This window comes from Nannobrachium achirus, assembly GCF_963921795.1.
Source record: "Nannobrachium achirus genome assembly, chromosome: 23".
Classification (NCBI taxonomy): Eukaryota; Metazoa; Chordata; class Actinopteri; order Myctophiformes; family Myctophidae; genus Nannobrachium; species Nannobrachium achirus.
The window spans coordinates 7,318,687-7,339,119 of NC_137830.1; the positions used below are offsets into that span (position 1 = coordinate 7,318,687).

Consider the following 20,433-nt stretch of genomic DNA (forward strand, 5'->3'; position numbering starts at 1 on the left):
AGTGTCATGAAATTCACAAAAAGATAGAATGTATGGCGATATGAGGGTTTCTGCCCGGTTTTACTTCTCCCATCAGTGAAGAAATGTCGACAACACATCGTCAGGCGACATGCAAATGAGCTGAACTCACATATTTAATGTTGACATGTTGATCAAATGAAGGATTCGGTGCTTGTTTGTTTTCACTTGCAGGGGAAGAAGGGATTGAAAGGCGACCAGGGCGACAAGGTGAGTCCAAATATGCTGCTTCTAGCTTCCATATTAAGCTGAAAACACATTCGCTCTATAATTAATAGGACAGGCTAATTGGGAGAGTGTGGTGTTATTTGAGCGGTTTCATGAAATATGAGTTGATCTGTGTTTTGATTTACTGTTGGATGAGTTTTGGACTTGTTTCTGATATGAAATAAACATCTCTATGTATTTATCTTAGGACTTGTTTCTGATCTGAATTAAAAACCTCTCTCTATGTATCTTCAGGGTGATGAAGGGGATGCTGGACCAACTGGACCCCAGGGCCCCATAGTGAGTTTCACACACGTCCCCAAATGTCCCAGGAAACCAAAGGGCCCTGTTTGCCTCGTATTACCCCTTATCTCTAAACCTTTAGGCCAGGGCATATTTTACTAGCCTGGCCAGGGGTTCACCCCGCTATTACGAAATCCCGCTATTCCGAACGTCGTCTTCCATTCTTCGAAATAGCGGTGTCTCCAAATGTTATATAAGCCCCGCTTTTCCGAAATGAAAAAGCACCCGCTTTCCGATCATTGACTTCCATTCTTCGAAATGGGGGTGTTTGCTCTTCTTCAATAGCACCCCTCTATTCCGAATATAGCCTATATAAGACTATCTTTATATCTGACTTTAGCCTCTCTCTCTCGCATCAAGGCGGCGGGTGAGCCAAACGTTTGGGAAGGCTTTTTTTTTTTTTTTATACTAGCCAAATAGGCCTATTGTATTTTTACTCCACTACAATTGTATGAAAAGTAAACATAGCTAGTTACTTTGCAGATGTAAATTATGATAGGCCTGGCTATTATAAAACATAGTGCCTTTAGCCCCGTTTTATAGACTATTTGAAAATAGCCAATCTACAAGCTCACAACGCGTCGTGCTGCGCTGTGACACATTGTGAGCCTATTTTGATGTCATCACTTTCGTAGCCTACTTTTACCCAAGTGCATTTTGAATTCCGGACTTTAACTTGTAACAAAGTATTTCAATAATGCAGTAGGCTATTGATACTTTTACCTAAGTAAAAAATCGGAGTAGCCTACGAGAACGGAGAGACAGAGACTAGAAAGCGCTCTATGAGTAGGCTATGATCACATCATCAGCTGCAGCCCATCCATCATCAAGCCTAATTTATCTCCGTCCCGCGATGATGATGCGTGCAGAGAATAGCAGACCTCCAAGCTCAGAGTCACACCGGGCACATCCGCGACTCGATGTGAGTGTGTAGGATACTGTATGACTGAAGCTTGTTGTACAGCCAGCTGTTCTCAGCGCCGCGGCCGCCGCCGTCTATATTGGCCTAAAGCTGCGTTCAGTGTCCGTAGCCTACTTTATATTAGGTTATATCATTTGGAAATACCCAGCAGCATTTGGGAAGGCGCACAGCCTCCCCTAGCCTTCATTACGCGCCGCCTCCTCTCTCTCTCTCTCTCTCTCTCTCTCTCTCTCTCTCTCTCTCTCTCTCTTTACGCGCCGCCTCTCTCTCTCTCTCTCTCTCTCTCTCTCTCTCTCTCTCTCTCTCTCTCTCTCTCTCTCTCTCTCTCTCTGTCTCTCTCTCTCTCTCTCTCTCTCTCCATCTCCCTTTAGCCTAATTCTAAACGAATGTCTGCGTTTGTGCTTGCATTTATTATTACAAAACTTACAGTAGTCTAACCACTTCAACCATCCATGAAATTGATGAAAATAGCCGTTTTACAAGCTCAAAATGCAGCTACTTTTTGCGGCCTGATGCCAATGTGCGTGCCGTGTACGCTACTATTGCTTTCAAGTGATGAAAAGCACAGAAATAACATGTATTTCTCCGGTTATGTAGGCTACTTCTCAGAAAGACCCACAGCATCCTCAAAGACCTATCCCACTGTTTGAACTGAACGGGACTTTTTTTTTTACTTCGTAGGCTATCTAATATCTATACTTTTTTATAAATGTAACTTATTGTTTTGTCTTAACAATAAAGGTTTGCTCCAATTTCGTTGTTCTTGAACTTGTTTTATGCAACAATATACCGGTAATAAAGCTCATTCATTCTTCATTCATAGCCTACTTTTCAAACCAAATTAGAACTTTCTTGCGATAAATTAAACAGTGTTCTGTAACAGCTGAGATGGCATATTTATTTCAATGACGACAGTTTTAAATAACAATAATAATTAAATAATAATAAGTAAACGCAAAAAAGTTCTGACATCAAGATAACGATAAAAGTAATTACCAATACTACAGCAGTGGTTCTGCAACCTGAGGGTCGGGAATTTTGGGGGGTCCCCAGATGATTAACTTAATGTGCCACATTGTTTTCTCACTCAACAGTAGACAAACCAAAATAAAGTTTAAGTGTATATAAATGCACATTTCTAATGAAGTTGTCATGAAGTTCAGCGCAGTTCCCTTTTTCAGCTGTGAGACTGTAGTCTAATTAGCAGATGTCATCTCTGGTCGAATCCCCACACCAAAAACTCCACTCAAACCTCCCGAGACCGAAACCCTCGATCACCACCAATTGCCTTTGCTTTGATCCTTAATTGGTGTACCATATTTGTTTGATGGCACAGCAGGAGCTAATGACCGGCGCAATTCACACATCTATTATTTGTTTTTCCTTGAAAGCAAATAATGACCGGCGCTAATTGATTCATTGACTGGAGTAATTCACACCTTTGTTTGTTTTTCCTTGAAAGCAGTGCATTAGCCCATAGAGGCTAAACTCGGTGTCCTGCATCCTCAGAGAATAGGTTAAAACTGAACCTCTCTAAATGTGTTAGACATAAGCAGTGCCATTTACTTTAATGAAAGGAGAAACAGGCAAGACAGGTTTTTCTTTTAGGATTAGCCTTAGCAATGTAATTGTCACCCTTGTCACCCTCTATCTCAGGGAAAAAGAGAGAAAAAAATCACCAGCTAGGGGTCATCTGGCTTGTGCATTGCTGTAACTGGGAGCTGGGCTATCAGTGGTTCTCAACCTGTGGGTTGGGAATCAAATTATTTTGGGGGGTCCCCAGATGATTGCAATGGGAAAATGAAATCAATCAGTCTGTCTGTCTGTCTGTCTGTCTGTCTGTCTGTCTGTCTGTCTGTCTGTCTTCCTTCCACACTGCTGTGTGGACAAATTTAATGAATTTTGATATTTTGATAAATGAATTAATAGGCCTACTGTCAATGCATTTCCATTTTTCAATTATAAACCGAATAGCGCAAGTAGGCCTAGGTAAACGAGTCAACCCAATTAGTGCAGCAGTCCCGCAGCTGGTCTGATTGACTCTGACCAGCTCTGCGCTTCTCAAAGTTACATTAGATCATTTAAACCATATTACATTCTCAGCCAAACTTTAATGATAGTCTATTCTGCATTCTGGTTGTCGTCACCCCAAATAACGGATTACTTCTTCATGGACCTTCAAAATGCATCACAGCAGCAGCACAGTAGCCTATAAGTAAAGAGTTATTCACAATTCACATAGTAGTCTTTATTCAGTTTATTGGATGACTTTTCAGACTGAATAATGCAGGAGCAGCACAGCCAGCCAGCAGGTGCACTCACTGCGGGCGACCACCGTGCACCCAAATCGATTATCACATTCACAACCATTGATCAGGCATCACGCAATAGTTTGGCATGCATTCCGTGTTTATTTTTAGGCGGAGCTTTGAATCTATGATGATGATCGGCTTGGCCTTTTTTTTTTTCTTCTTTTCTCTTTTTTTGGTGCCATTTGGCAATGTGTTCCCAGACGCACAGGACGCACAGTGCGTCATGCATATTATACGTCCATATAACTAATAGGCCTATTATTCACTTTATTATCAACATGTTGCAATTATACGTCCATAATATAATTAATATAGGATATAATGCAGCAGCACTTTTTATGTGCAAAGCCCTAGTGTTGACGGGGGTTCCGGCCGTTCCGGCTCACTTTAAGCCCTGCTGGTGGAATAATCTGCTCAAATTCAGATTTTCGGAATGGTGAGGTCCCGACCGCAATTCGGGAACCCCCCCTTTCCGAAAATCAAAATTCGAAAAGGGGGGGCTTCGAAAAGGGGGGGTTTCGAAAAGGGGGGGTTTCGAAAAGGGGGGGTTTCGGAATAGAGAACCGTCCCCCCTGGCCAGACCAGCCTCATACTGTGCATTCACTCACTTGTTCCTTCCCACAATATAAGGGAAGGAATGAGTGAACGCAGTATGAGGGATGGCCCGCCAGGCTAATATTTTACCATTTGGAAGAACATTTAAACATATTTAAAATAGACGATCTATCATAATGTGTGGATGTAATGTAGCCTAAATCTGCTATTTGAACTATTTATTTTAAGATTTCTAACACGCGGAGAACATGCAAACTCCGCACAGAAAGGCCACACATCAGTGATTATCAACCAGTGTATTGCGAGAGGGGCAAAGTGGCAAAACAACTAACGTCATTTACATTCTTTATCTAACTGGAGATGACAGGCAGACGTATTACTTTAACCATCATTTTATGCTTTAACTATAGAAAAATAGCAGATATACAAGCTCACAGCGCGGCACGAGTGCCACGCTGCGAGCTTGTATATCAGCTATTTTTGAAGAATCGATAAAATGTGTGCAAGTCTTTGAATGTTTTGACCCGATTCTACAGTAAATGTCTTCTAAAACGTTTTTTTTTTTTTTTTTTAAACATGTTTCTATCATCAGTGGTTGTGGGTCTCAAAGTTTTTCATGTCAAGGACCCCCAAAATGACATGTATTTGACCACGGACCTCCATCTCAAAATATGTTGTTCTAGGGACCACCCAGAAGCAAAGATTTGAGTTAAAAAATGTTTGCTTTAAAAAAATATATATATCATAAAAATGTCTGCAAATCTTTGAATATATTATATTCAAAGATTTGCGGACAAAAATCCTTGAATACCGGTATATTATATTCAAAGATTTGCAGACATTTTTATGATTTTTCAAAAATAGCAGATCTACAAACTCGCAGCGTGGCACTCGGTGCCGCGCTGTGAGCTTGTAAATCTGCTATTTTTCAATATAACGCATCAAATAAATCCAGTTCTTAATAGCTTTAAACTTTAATCAGTAGAACTCTTCTGCTGTCCGCAGTGATCCTCAGCTCCACCCACACCAACGGTTGTGTCCTTGAGTTTTCTCTCTGACTCTGACGCATCACATTAAACATGGAGCCCTCTGTTTTTCATCCAAAACAAACTTATACTCACATGTTTTTAGTAAAAGTATCGATAGCATAACAGAGTATTTCTACAATGCAGTATTGATACTTTCACTTGAATAAAACATATGAGTACTTGTTTCCTCCACTGCTGTACGGTAACACAGAGGGCTGTTTATAATTGGCTCCATTGACAAGCCTCGGACCGCGCGTCAGACCTCCGTGGGTGGACAGGACTGGCTGTTGCGTCTCGCATCGCTGCTCTTTAATTTTTAAGCCGTGTTTCATAATGAAACGTGAACAGATTATTATCAGAGAGATCGTGTCCTTCCACCAAAGAGCACCACCACCAACAGACCTGTGATTCTTTCACTTCAATAAAACACTTATTTTAGTTTTTGTTCTGGATCTTTTCATCTGAGCAAGGGTCTTCAACATTTTCCAGGCCATGCAAGGACCCCTTAGTTCAGTGGTTCTCAACCTTTGGGTCGGGACCCCCAGGGGGTTCCCCCATTTATTTTGGAGGGTCTCCAGATGATTAACCTAATGTGCAACATTGTTTTCTCACTCAACAGCAAACAAACCAACATAACGTTTAAGTGTATAGAGGGCATATGCACATTTATAAAATGACAATGTAAGGACTTTTTAATACCTCTAAAATGACAAATTAAATATTGGTCAAATTGTCAAATATTAGAGGCAGAAATTGTGAAAATAGCCGATCTACATGCTCGAATAGAATAATAAATAATACACTGTGAATAGTATTTTTTTTTTTTCTTTTTTTTTCAGGGACTGACGGGAGCGAACGGACAGAAAGGTGACGAGGGCCATAGGGGCTTCCCCGGAGACCCCGCCAAGGGGGTAAGAAGACAAAACGTCAAGCTTTCCTTCATCCTTTAACTTACCTTAGCTTTAGGATTGTTTTGCTCTGCATTATTATATTATATACAGTATGTCCGGGTTCCCCAATTAGTTTTCCCCAAGGGCCGAATCATGTCTAGGGTACCAAGCCGAGGGCCACAGCATTGCAGGGGGCGGCGGTGGCGTTCCCGCTACTCCAGTGACAGTTCAGATATCGTCGTTGTCGGGTGAAAATCTCATTGTATGTCCAAAACCGTTCATTTTGCATTTATCATTTTAAAAATTATTTAAACTAGTGAAAACAGCCGATCTACAAGCACACAACGTGCTTGTAGATCTACTGTTTTCACTACTTTTGTGCGACGGCCTTGTATGATGAAGCAGGGCTTTACTTTGCGAAAGAACGTACAAATTTGGAGATACAAGGTTTCCACCTGACAACGACGATATACTAGTGTTGTTGCTACTCTTATACCACCATTATTACTGGGGTTGGTGGGCCTGACAGTAGCCCCCCGCGGGCCGCAAATGGCCCGCGGGCCGCCTATTGGGGAACCCTGCAGTATGTCTATACTGTGCCATAAACTGTATCAAACATTTTTTGCTTTCTTTTTTGTTTTTATCCCAACAGATCATCGGTCCTACTGGAAAGAAGGGGGCCAGGGTAAGTCAACCAGAGACTGCAGATGTCTTGCTCAAAAGCACTTCAGCAGGCAACAAGCATGTTGAGCATCTCTTCCAGGGTTTCATCGCCATGCTGGCTTGTGGTGAATGTTTTTGTCAAAGAAAAAAGAAGAATCACGGATATACTATTACCACAAACAAAGAGCTAGCCAAATGGACCCTTACGGATCCATTTTGTTCTTACAAATCCTCCTTAACTTACAGATAAAGCATCTGAGAACCACTAGTACTAGTAGTGCACTCATAATATGCCATAGTGTCGTGGTAAATCTAAATCAGTGTCATACATACTTATACTTATGATCAAAACAAGAAAATGTGTGGTGTGTAAAACAGAAAATCGAAAATTTGCCACGGACACATTTTGTCCGTGTACATATCGACGAATTCTGATCTCTTCAATGGAGACTCTGCAACAGTGTAAACTGACCACATACTTCCATGTTCCATATCGTTATGAATGCAATCTTAATTGAGAGATTCTCTCTGCCCGATGAAGCGTGACGCTTAATTAACTGTTAGGTGGTCTTTCTCTCTCGTACTCACTGTCAAACGCAATTAAGATTTCATCTCGTTATGGCTTTTGCGGTGGGATCAGATCCACCAGAGTATGTTGACCGGTCCCTTTTTTATTTAATCCACAGCTTGTCATTAAGAGCGGACATTACAATTAAAGTCGTTTTGCACGTGTGTGTGTGTGTGTGTGTGTGTGTGTGTGTGTGTGTGTGTGTGTGTGTGTGTGTGTGTGTGCGTGTGTGCGTGTGCGTGTGCGTTGCTTCTCAGGGTGACACTGGTCCAGTGGGTCCCGACGGCCCCCAAGGAACAAAGGGTCAGCAAGGAGTCAAAGGCGAAAAGGTTTAGTTGATTTACAATCAATAAAGCATCCTATTGTTTATATCCTATTCATAATTAATAACTCTGTTGTCCTCTCAGATGATAAGTAATGGCCTGTCTGAACCGCTGTTGATTTTTATATAGTCTTTTCTGTAAAATGAAATGTAGTTATATTTTAGTCGTCTGAAAAGTTTTTGTTTTAGTCTAGTTTTAGTCGACTAAATATCATAAGATTTCAGGCGACTAAATCTAGAGCCCAACACCCGAGTTCAACTAAACCTAAAATGACTTTATTTCTACTGGATCTGTTCTCCACTAGTCCCTCCCTAACATTTTAGTCTATTTTTGTGTTTTTGTTGACGAAATTGTCGATAGTCAAAGTTTTAGTCATCGTAGCTTAGCTTTTATTGACTTTTCATTTAGCTTCCGCCAGTAAAAAAAGATAGTCGACGGACATTTTTCGTCATAGTTTTAGTCGAGGAAACACTGGGTAAAGGTCAGTCTGAGCTGAGGTTTTCTCATTGGTTCATGCAGGGAAGCCCTGGGTTCGGCATTCCCGGGCAACAAGGACCAAAGGGAGAGAATGGTGAGAGGGTGAGTCATATAATATATGATTTACATTATCTAATGCAGTGGTTTTCAACGTTTTCAGGCCAAGGACCTCTTAGTTGAGAGAGAGATGAAGCAGGTACCCCCACAATAGATAGAATAGATTCCATATAGTTTCATTGTTTGACAGCACAATCATCAGTGTATATTGGATTCATGTCAATTTGTTTTCAGATATTTAACCACTTGAACCGTCAATATTTAATAAACTTGACCTTTCACTCTGTACTTAGTCTGCTCTTTTTCCCCTCTACACCAAACCTCTTTGCCGAAAATAGCCAATCTACAAGCTCACAACGCCTTGCAGCGCAGACATGACACATGTTATTTACATCCTTGGTGCTCAACGGTTTTAATGGGACATGACGTATTCACCTTATTCCTGACCCCTGGTCAGACCCCTGGTCAGACAATTCCCTGTCACAATTCCTTACTTCGGAGGAAGTGAAAAGAGGTTTTTGAAGCAAAACACAGAGAAAATAACTCTCTAGCGCCCTCTGTAAAAGTCAATGGCAGCCTCCCTGGAGAGGGCCAGGAATAAGGTGAATATTTGGCGGTGAATGTGTTTAACTCACCCTATGAAACCTTGAATTCATGGAGATTTTGTGTATTTATATATATATTTTTGTCACATTCCTAAACCAATAATTCTGATGACCGCTGTAGTCTCTGGTTGGAGACTCAATAGAGATACGAATTGATGTTGTTTTCCCCTCTTTTTCCTTCACAGGGAAATGTTGGTTTATCTGGCAAACCTGGACCAAAGGTAAGCACTATTTACGTATTTACTACCTGAACTTCCATTTTCAATAGAGTTTAGAGTTTAGGCATTTAGCAGACGCTTTTAATCCAAAGCGACTTACAATAAGCAGTTCATCACAATAATAATCAAGACAATATGTCAGTACATCAACAGCAATATAACAAATGCAAATGAATATCTATCTAGAAAACTAAATAATCAGTCAAGAAAAAAGGTTTTAAAGAACCTAAAAACCAAAGGCTAACTAGCTTCATGTATGGTCATTGAGTGTTTCAGTAGTGCTAAGGGTTTAGGTGGAGTCTGAAAAGGTTCAGTCCACGGCAAAAGCGAGCGAGTGAGTCCGTTGTTCTAAGTGCGACAGGGAGTTTATTCCACAACTTTGGGGCCAGGAGGACAAACTGTCTCGGACGAGTGGATTTTTGCCAATACAGATCTGAATTCCTCTGAATTGATTTCATCCTGATGATCGTAACGGATGTCTTGCGTTCACAGGGACAGGACGGCTCTAAGGGGGATAAAGGGGGGGTCGGGTTCCCCGGCAACGCCGGCGCTCCCGGACTAAGAGGTAAAGATGTAAGTAAATCCTGCAGTGACTGACGCAAGGTGTTTGTGGGGATGTCATTGATACGTCTGTTAACAATAGTTATTGTGCTAATAATGCATTCATATCCTTTGAAACAGGTGGTGATGGCATTGATGTGTTTGTTAACAATATTTATTGTGCTAATAATGCATTAATATCCTTTGAGACAGGTGGTGGTGGCATTGATGAGTTTGTTAACATTTATTGTGCTAATAAGGCATTCATATTCTTTGAGACAGGGGTGGTGAATGGTGATGTCACTGATATATTTGTTAACAATATGTATGTTTGTACTCCAGCAAAGTGAACCTGTGTTTGGTAAACTTTTGTAAAGTATCTACGGTTAAAGGAGCTATAGTCAACTTTTTCTCAAAAAACGGATGCTAAAATAAAAATAATGTTTCGAAAATATTTTATGTAAAAAAAAAAAAGTTTCATATGCGTTTCTTTAAAAAATGACCACAAAAAGTGTAAAATAATGATAAAATAATAATTTTGGCCGTTGTCAGGCTGACTTTGTTTACATCCCTCTTCTATTCTTTTATATGGAATTCATGTAAAATAATAATTATTATTTTATTTTATCATTATTTTATGCTTTTTGTGGTCATTTTTTAAAAGAAACACATATGAAGCTTAATTTCTTTATAAAATATTTTCGAATCATTATTTTTATTTTAGCATCCGTTTTTCAAGAAAAAGTTGACTATATCTCCTTTAATGTGGTTAAAATTACTGTGACGCTATATGAACATATTTTGCCGGGGACCCCCTGGAATCCCCTCAGGGACCCCTGGGTCCCCGGACCCCCTTTTGAGAAGCCCTGGTATGGATGATTGTCTTTATCTCATGCATGTACTGTAGGGTGACCCGGGCTTCAAAGGAGAACAAGGAAGTCGGGTAAGTTTGCTGAGACTGGCATGTTTTCAATAGCTCTATGTTCCCATTAACCTCACCTCACCAGGCTTTCTGGGGGAAAGCCTGGTGATCGTTAACAACGGGCAGTTTGATCCGATCTAGGCGGAAACCACAAGCCGAAGAAGCGGCGTCGCTTTGTTTTGGTTCCCTCCGTTTGTTTCCCCAATCCCTATTAAAATGCTGGAGTAGCCTAGTGTAGTCTTGCCAGTCGCCATGAGTTGGACTAAAAGATGCATAGGCCTATACCAAACGAATTTTCCAAAAGCAAAACTACACCGCATCAAGGGGTTTATTAGGTAGGCCCTAAAAGTATCCTTGAGTGCAGGGGAATATTTGTCTCCACCAGCCGAAGGCAGGGGGAGAGTATGTTTTCGCCCCTGTCCGTCCGTCCGTCCGTGCGTTAGGGTTGTTCGATTAATCGATTTTTAATCGTAACCCGGTTTTTTTCCTTTGGAAGATTTAAAAAAATGGAAATCGTAAAATCGATTTTTTCACTTTAATTAGGGAAATTCTTACTCATTGGAGCCTTGCACGCGCAAAAAGTACACAGCCCCGTCCTCCTAAAGCAGGACGACAAGGTCCGACACCAAATTAATACTACTTTCTATCTGATGTGTAATTTCTTTGATGCGCGTTTAGCGCACGTCAGACTGAGCAGAGTTCACCAACGCACTGCGCTCACTCGCGATGGTTCAAGCAGCAAACAGAACAAAACGCTGCTGAGCTGGTAAACTTACTTACTTGTTGTAGTTTGAAAGAAGCTTATTAATTCTGTGTTACCCACCTACTGACTGTTGTCTACTCCTAGTCCTACTGTCCCTGTCACTGTGTTAATTTTGCGTCGGGAAGCGAAGCGCTTCGCCTCCGTTTACAATCAGTCAACATCTCCGTGCATGAGTGGTGCAGGGCAGGGGCGTAGCCAGGAATTACATTTTGTAGGCGAAATGCCTACCAAAATGCCTCACCAGCCTCCAAGAGCTGGCTTGTTTTGGCTGTTTTGTCACTCACTATTGATAATGAAACACTAAGGACGCTAAGTTGTATGTGATTGTTGCACAACTAAAGTTATTATTATTAATACCCTTATTGTTTTATTGCATTTTGCTATTTGGCTATATAAAAAAAATCAAAAAATGAAACAATAATGAAAAAAAAAATCATTTCCTTGCATTTTTTAAATGAAAACAAAATAGTTGAAACAATGTATTATTCTTTTAACAAAAAATCGAAATCGAAATCGAAAATCGGGATTTCAGAGAAAATAATCGAGATTTTATTTTTTGGCCATATCGAACAACCCTACCGTGCGTGCGTCCGTCCGTCCTCCGAGTTTGTGTACAGCTAATCTCCGGCGCCGTTGGCCCGGTCGCTGCCAAAATGAGCACACACACTCCCTGGATGCCAATTCAGAACCTCTGCCCCACATTTTTCGAATGGCCCTGTTCTAGTGCCACCATGAGGCCAATGTTTGCAAAACACATTTCTGTACACTACTCCTACAGATTTTGTCCAAAAATCACGCAAATCGGTAGACAGTGTCTCTACAGTCATGTGATCGACACGGATCTGTCTGATTGTCCATATTCCATCCTGATTGGCTGATATTGGCTTTCAAAGTTTGTAAGATTGGTCCATTTTGGACAAAATGCCTCAAATCACAAATGCAGAGTGCAATTAACATGAAATCGCGCACACACGTTCCCACTAGGCCGAGGAAGAAATGCCACTTCAAATCTTTGAAATCAGCCTCATGGTGGCACTATAACTAGTTGTGATTTTACCTCTAACTCCACCGATCAGTTTCAAACTTTGTAAGCGCACTCCCTATAGGCCAAGGAAAAACCCTTTCCTTGTATTTTTCACATCAGTCTTTTATAGCGCCACCAGGAGGCCGACTTATGTAAGACACATTTTTGGATATTACTCCTTCAGATTTTACCCAAAATTAACACAAATCAGTACACAGTATCTCTACAGTCATAATATGACTGTAGAGATACTGTGTACTGATTTGATCATATTATTATGATATTATGATCAAGACGGATCTGTCCCGTATTAAATATTCAATCCTGATTGGCTAAGATTGGCCTCCAAACTTTGCAGGATTGATCCGTTTCAAACAAAATGCCTCAAATCAAACACAGCGTGCAATAATGAAATTGTGCACGCACATTCGCAAAAGGCCAAGGAAGAAATTACACTACAAAATGTTCAAATCAGCCTCATGGTGGCGCCATGAAAGGTCTAAGATTGGTGAAGAACACATGCCACCCTTTTTACATTGGCCTATTATAGCACCACCAGGACGCGTGGCTGGTGGAGACCTGTGCTCGGAAGAGCACTTCTTCTAGTTTGGGTTAAAACTGAATCCGGTTTGATAGTTCCGGCCAAAGTGTAGTCCGTCTAGGACTACAACATGCCGTGTTGTGGTTTGACCGACCGAAAAGTGAAGTGATCCCAGACTAGGTTCCCATAGTAATAACTGTATAGAAGTTCCAACGTCCTTGACTTCACTCCCCCTAAACTCCTGGGTCAGATGTATTTTTGTTCTATTGAAATTCCCATTGGGGAAATCTTAGATTGCGTCTTTGGAATATTTGCAGGGCGTTTTCTTCTGTTTCAACAAGTTTCAAATGGTCATAATTATCTTTTTGAAATGTCTTCCCAATTTCAATGAATCATATGAAAGCTAAGGACGACTTCATATTTTAGATTGTAATTTAGAGAAAAGAAAAAGTGAGTGTTAAAATGTTTTCATTTGCTTCGTTCTATTGTTTTATCGCGTTTACCGTGCTAAAATGTGGGGCATGCGTACGCATGGGGCCATGCGTACAAGTGGCTAAATATGTATTTTTTAACACAATAAGCCACCAGTTTCTTTATTGCTATATACAGTAACACTTCTAGCCCCCATAAGTCACATCCAACGGTTGCGTTGTATCTTGGGAATGGGCTTATTCTGTGTAAAATTACATATTTAGCCACTCGTACGCATGCCCCCAACCACTGAAATATCTCTAAAACAATAGAAAGAAGTAAATTAAATCATTTAACACTCATCTTTTATATTCTTTAATTACAATCTAAAATATGAACCCTTGTTGTAAAAAAACAAAGTTGTCCTTTAACGCGTTTCCTCCATATACCGTATTTCTGAACTACCAAGTCATATTGTTTAGGTTTTCAGGAAAGAAGAAACAAAACATCACTTTCTGCCTAAATCATTTAGGAGACTTAGGCAATGATCATGAGAGAAAAATATATATAACTTGCCTAAGTCATGTTGTTTATCAGCCTTTATTTATAGTAGACTTTTTTATAACTCTACTCTCCTAGCACTGCTGATTGGTTGAAATCGCCATCTACCCGTGGTGATATTGAGCATTATGGAACAGGTCTCATCAAACAATCAGCTGTGATGGTCGCAAGCTGATGCCTTGGAAGTGGCTACGCTAGCAGTTTCATGTGAAGTTCAGGGACATCGTAGCTAAATGTGGCATTAAAAAATATCCATCGAATATCTTAATTAAAATGAAATCCTGTTTCCCAATATCTTTATAGTCATCGTGCCCGATGGGAATGGCCCTTTAGGCAGAAATGTCCAATTTGGCAAAGATAGACAATTATGCTATGAGGCTAACAACATCATTTTCTCAAGTACATCTTATAACATTAATATAATGTTAACTTATTCGCTGTCTCTGTTCACAGGGTGAACTAGGACCACCTGGGGAGCCTGGCGAACGAGGAATTAGGGTAGGGAACGACTCTATGCACAGTTTGTTCATTATGCATAACAGACCCCGTGAGTGTTACAGTATTATTATTATTAGGCAACATATTTAACTGGAACAGAAACGACATTCTTCTGGTGTTTTGTTCCTTAAACGTTGACCAGGGTCCTCTAGGGCTGCCCGGGCGAAACGGAGACCCAGGGGAGAAGGGCGACAGCGGAACCAGTGGCCCGGCGGTAAGTCACTCGTCAGTCATACTGTCATGGCATCAAAAATGTCATGGTTACATTAGGGATGGGGCTTGTTAATTCTTATTGACTATTGGGGTTTTCTAATATTTTGTGGAAAGAGACGAAAAATTCTGAACAGAATCTTTTTATTTTTATTTTTTATTGGCCAGTGAGTTTGTGGCTGAACTATGAAGATGACAATTGACAAAAGTAAAAAAAAAATATTATCATTAAATATAAAACTACCATTCGTTAATGTGCAAGAAGTGTTAAATGGCTTTATATCATGGATAGTACTGCAATCATGTCTTGATCGATTGTATGAACATGACGCTATGCTCGATAACAAGCTTGATAAGCCCAAAGCTTATTGATACCGGGTACTCAATAAATTTGTTATCGAGTTTGTAACAGGCTCGGGTTTCGAGCTCCATACCTAGTTAAAATCTACTTTACTAAATAATTATAGGCCTTCCCCATTGTGTCTCTCTTTGAGGACAGTGAGAAAGCACAGCTGTTTGCTGACATTCTTGACCCGGCCATGCGTGACAAAATGTCTTAGTGATTCAGGAGGTCATGGGGGCACGTTGGCGCAGTCGGTAGTGCTGGGTGTCGCTCTCCATTCCGACATGTCGCCACTCCGAAATTGACTTCTTATTGTCGGAGTGGCGACACTTCCATAGGGGTTAAGTTTAGGGTAAGGGTTAGAGATAGGGTTAGTGTCGGAATGGAGACATGTCGGAGTGGCGGGGTTTAACCGGTAGCGCTGTCGCCTCACAGCTAGAAGGTCCTGGGTTCGATTCCCGCCGGGGGACGCTGTAGGCACTGGGGGTGTGTTCTGTCCTCCACATCATCAGTGCCCCCACCCTAGGTGGGTTTGGCATGTTCGCATGTTCTCCCCGTGTCTACCAGGGTAGATACCCTCACAAAAAACATGCAGTAATCCTGGTCTCTATACTGCCTCCCTCTGGCCAGCTGGGGCGCCCGATTGAGGGGAAAGGAACTGGTTGGAATAACGTGTTCCTTCCACTCGCTATGTCCAACCCGGGGAAGCTCCCCCCTGTCAGGTGACAAGAAGCGGCTTGGACTCCTCATGCATAGAAGGAAGCGCATGAGGTCAGTCCGTTGCTCTCCCCAGTTTTGGCAGAGGGAGAGCAGAGCCCAGGATTACATCGATGTTCGGAGGAGATACTCTGGTAGTAACGGCGCATTTAACTTCACAACGCTAAGAGCGGTGTTCTGGTAATTCCCTGCAGAAACACAGACATATGGGAAGTGTGAATAAAGGGCTCTCGCTCTCTCTGAGATCTCACGCACGTGAGGGTTTGGACAACCTTAATGACACAGACGTCATATTGAACACATGTTTAACGCATTAAGACCTGAGGCTGTTAGATGAACACATGAGCATGCCTGACACTTTCCCACACCACACGTGATAAAGAGTTTTTCGTGTCTAAGTGAAGTGTTAAAACATTTTTCTTCTATAACAGCTTTCAGAAGTAACTATTTTGCTATATAGGCCTATTGCAGGGGTCTTCAACGTTTTCAGGCCAAGGACCCCTTAGTAGAGAGAGAGATGAAGCAGGGACCCCCACAACCTTTTCATAGATTCCATATCGTTTCATTGTTTGACAGCACAATTATCAGTGTATTTTGGATTCATGTCTGTTTGTGTTTTCAGATATTTAACCACTTGAACCGTCAATACTTATTACACTTGACCTTTCACTCTGTACTCTTCTCTTTTCCCCCTCTACACAAAAAAGCTTTGCTGAAAACGCCTCGCAGCACGAGGCGTTGTGAGCTTGTAGATTGTCTATTTTTGGTTAAAGTTCTCAGAATATGGACGCTAGTGGTTCAAGTGATTAATATATATAAAATAAATACTGTATATATCACTCAAAGATTTCGGGGATCCCCTGTAGTAACTCTGAGGACCCCCTAGGGGTCCCGGACCCCCGTTGAAGACGCTTGGCCTATTGTATATATATCGTTGCTGTCTGTATTTTAACTTTTTGTGTTTGTTGTGTGTCCTACTTGATCATTACTACAACGTTACCTGTCACACAAAAGCATCAAAAGTAGCAGATTTACCATTTATTTCTGGACATGTTTTTATTTATTTTTTCATTATAGGGCTCGGACGGCAAGAAGGGCGACAAAGGCGAGGCTGTATGTTTTTACATTCATGATTTATCCATGTTGGTTCTGTTTTATATCCATATCTTGTTGTTTGGGTGTTCCCCATGATGTCTGCTTTCATATTTATCAGTTCAGTCAGGTAACTCACAATATATTGAACAATGTTTATTATTAATGAGTATACAAGTGTGTATGTGACATTTAATTTGGCGTCTGGCTCTGCTACATTTTCTCCCTGCTCAGCAGCAGCACAGAAGAAGAACATCATTAACCATTAGGAGCGGCGCGATATGTATATATAAATACCCCCCCATGGGGAACAGAATTAGCAGAGCCTACTGGTGGTGCTAGAGTGGCGGTGGGGGCAAGCACAAGCAACATTACGGGCAAGAGCAGCAGGAAGAATGACAGACTGGGCGGGCTTAAGTAGTTGGCAAATGATCAGCTGACTGCCACGTCAGCGAATGACGTAGGGTCTGGTTTAATAGAGAGTAGTAGTGTCCTTATACAACTGCAGTGCAGTGTGACCTCTCGAGTATACCTGATTGAACTAACTTCGCAGGCTTCGCATGCTACGTCTCATTTATTATGTTTGTCTTGTTGCGCAATGTGCATACGATCCTTCAGACAGATGAAGCAGGGACCCCCTAGCTGAGAGACAGCACTGTACATTTAGTGTATATTTCAAGTTGTTACACATCTTTTCTATTAATATGTTTGATTGTAGATCAGCTATTTGAACAATTTTTTAATATTTTTTTCAAAATAGTAAAACATTCCGAAAAGATACAACCCTTAACCTTTTTAACCCTCAATTTCACCGTTTGGCTCTGGGCTTGGTCAGCTCTTTATTGAGTTTATTCCCTCTACTCCAAACCTCTTTGCAGAAAATAGTCGATCCACAAGCTTGTAGACCAGCTATCAATTGTATTTGAGGACCCTCTAAGCTTTAGGGGGTCCTCAAATCGCTGTGTAATAGGAACTTTTTTGAGGTCCCGGACCCCCTGTTGAAGACCCATTATCTAGTTATTTCTTTACATGTTCAGTGTTGTTTTACAACGTTGTGTTTTTGTTCCAAAGGGGAAACCGGGCCCACCAGGTCCTGGAGCCGGAGCCCAGGTAAGAGCCATATGCTCTATCACACTTCTCCCATTGTTAAGGTCTTATGTCTCATCTTTATGCTCTCTTATCCCACAAGAACTTAAGATCTTCATCTTTATTTAGTTCTCCCACAATTAAAGCCTTAGGTCTCAGCCAGTGTTTAATTTAGGGTCAGGAATAACATATCCTCCAAACATTAGTAGCCGTTAGTATAGCCATTGCACAGATTCTGTATATCGATATAATAGTAAGGGGAACATAAGAAAATCTGCAAAGTAAATCGTTACCAAGAAATTTCTTCTCCAATGTGTTTCTAAAGGTGTGTAATAATATGTACTAAAAGGTTGAAATTCAACTCCCGGGGGAAACCTCATAGAAACAATATTTGTGTTTGTGTCCCATTAACTTTACTATAAAAAGATACAAAAAAAAATATGCTTTAAGTAGCATGTGAGGGGTCAAACTAGTTTTTTTTTTCATGATGCTGAATCCATTGCAAGCATTTGTTTTGCACGAAAAACATTCCATGGGCTACAAATGGCCCCTACAAAACGGTGAAAAGTGATGATTCATCACTAACTATCGTTTTTATCTTGTAAAATCTCCTTGCTATAAATCAGTTTTCTGTAATCTATTGACTTGAGTCTCTGTAACTTGATTGAATGTGTCTTCGTGTCCTTTGTTGTTTATAGTTCATCTCTGCAGACAACAACGTTCTGGGGATGAAGGTAACGCCACTGAATATCTCACTAACTACACAATATACTATACAATCTCACTAACAATATACAGGTACAACAGCAAACATCTCCTCTCCTCTCCTCTCCTCTCCTCTCCTCTCCTCTCCTCTCCTCTCCTCTCCTCTCCTCTAGGGTGAACCAGGGGAGCCGGGCCTGAGAGGAGAGACAGGTCTGCCTGGTCCCACGGTGAGTTTTTCCTACCCGATTCTATAAATCAGTGGTTCATTCAGATAACTTACGATATGATTAACAATGTTTATTATTGATGAGTATTACAAGTGTATATGTAACATTTTGACTTGGCGTCGGCTCTGCTTCCCCCTGCTCAGCGCAGCCCGGAAGAACATCATTAACCATTAGGAGCAGGGGGATATAAATATATAAATATATAAACACCCCCCATGGGGGACAGAATTAGCAGAGCCTACTGGTGGAGCTGGGGAGGCGGTGGGGGCAAGCAAGCGCATGGCACAACAGCCTGGAAGGCAGCAGCAAGAGAATGACAGCCTGAGGGGGTTACATAGCTTGGCAAGAGATCAGCTGACTGCCAGCAGGCTGCCACGTCGCCTGTGACGTAGACTGCGTAATAGTATAGTAACAGACTTAAAGCAACATAGTGCGCAGTGACCCCTCAAGTGTATCTGTATGAACCAATTCTGCTGCGCTACATACATTTCTCAAACTGGTTTGTGCCATGGAGGACCCCCATCTGAAAATGTGTTGTGCCAGGGACCTCCCCAGAAGAGAATATTTGTGTTAAAACACGTTCAAGATATTTCAAAAATGTTCAAAAATAGTAGATGTACAGTACAAGCTTACAGCACGGCACAAAATAATCTCGTAGATCTACTATTTTTGAATGGCTAGGCCTGGGCATTCATGAATAGTGATTTTTTTTTCAAATTCGAATTTTTCGACCACAAAGTATTCGAATAGTCGAATATTTGACAGGACTGGCCAAACTGTCAAATATTAAGTAGGCCTAAGCAAGAGGCGAACATTCGCCTCGCCTATTATAGATCTCAGGTGGACTCCGATCAACCAAGCATAAAGGGCTTTAAAGATTTTAAATGGCAACGTTTTTAACCGGAATTTGGTTGTGTTAGTAGGACGTCGGACGTGAAAAGTTAAAAGAGAGTCTCTTTTTTGATGTGTTTTATGAAGGCTGGTGGAGACTGAGAGGTTGCTCTTGCAGTAACACACGGAGAAGTGTCAGATTCGCTCACCGTTAATGTAATTCAAGTTTAAAAACAGGTGTCCCTTTAAATAGCAGCTTATAAGTGTTTCCAGATGTCGTAGAATAACTCGCGACGTCAAACTGCTCACACACATCACACGATTAGGAGGTGTAGTAGGTCAGAAGGGGAGTAGAGCAGAAAGGAAGTGTTAAATGGTGCATTTATACAGCACATTTATCCAAGGCGCTTTACATAGATCACACATGGGCAACTGGCAGCCCGGGGGCCACATGCGGCCCTCACCTTCATGTAATGCGGCCCACAGGTTAATACCGGCTTTACCCGCTTTAATTCCGTCAGTCTATATTAGTAGCTTAATGACTAGTATAGTATTATTATTATTATTATTATTATTTTTTTTATGTCGTATTTAAGTTCATAAAGTTAACATGAGTATATAACTAAATGCGTTGGAAATTAAATCAAAATGTTTCATTTCAGGATTCCAATTAAAAAATAACAAAAACGAATTCAGGATTCCAATTCAAAAGAAGCAAAAATAGCCGATCTACAAGCTCAAAACGCGCATGAGATACTAGAATGACAAAGTTGGACGTAGCAATATGCAATGTGGCCCTCTGGAGTGAAGTTGGAA

The 20,433-nt window shown here is 41.1% G+C and overlaps 1 protein-coding gene across 1 annotated transcript in view; it reads left to right on the forward strand.

Moving 5' to 3' along the window:
* col7a1l (collagen type VII alpha 1-like) overlaps positions 1-20,433 on the forward strand; it is a gene marked incomplete at both ends in the record, with an annotated part of 222,091 nt that overhangs the window by 101,924 nt on the left and 99,734 nt on the right. The window contains 14 exons of the mRNA XM_080753927.1: positions 193-228; positions 481-525; positions 6,185-6,256; positions 6,888-6,920; positions 7,724-7,795; positions 8,309-8,368; positions 9,114-9,149; positions 9,639-9,719; positions 14,362-14,406; positions 14,549-14,620; positions 16,754-16,789; positions 17,840-17,878; positions 18,553-18,588; positions 18,733-18,786. Of these exons, the coding sequence (XP_080610053.1) occupies positions 193-228; positions 481-525; positions 6,185-6,256; positions 6,888-6,920; positions 7,724-7,795; positions 8,309-8,368; positions 9,114-9,149; positions 9,639-9,719; positions 14,362-14,406; positions 14,549-14,620; positions 16,754-16,789; positions 17,840-17,878; positions 18,553-18,588; positions 18,733-18,786 (717 nt within the window). The remainder of the gene's footprint in view (positions 1-192; positions 229-480; positions 526-6,184; positions 6,257-6,887; positions 6,921-7,723; positions 7,796-8,308; positions 8,369-9,113; positions 9,150-9,638; positions 9,720-14,361; positions 14,407-14,548; positions 14,621-16,753; positions 16,790-17,839; positions 17,879-18,552; positions 18,589-18,732; positions 18,787-20,433) is intronic.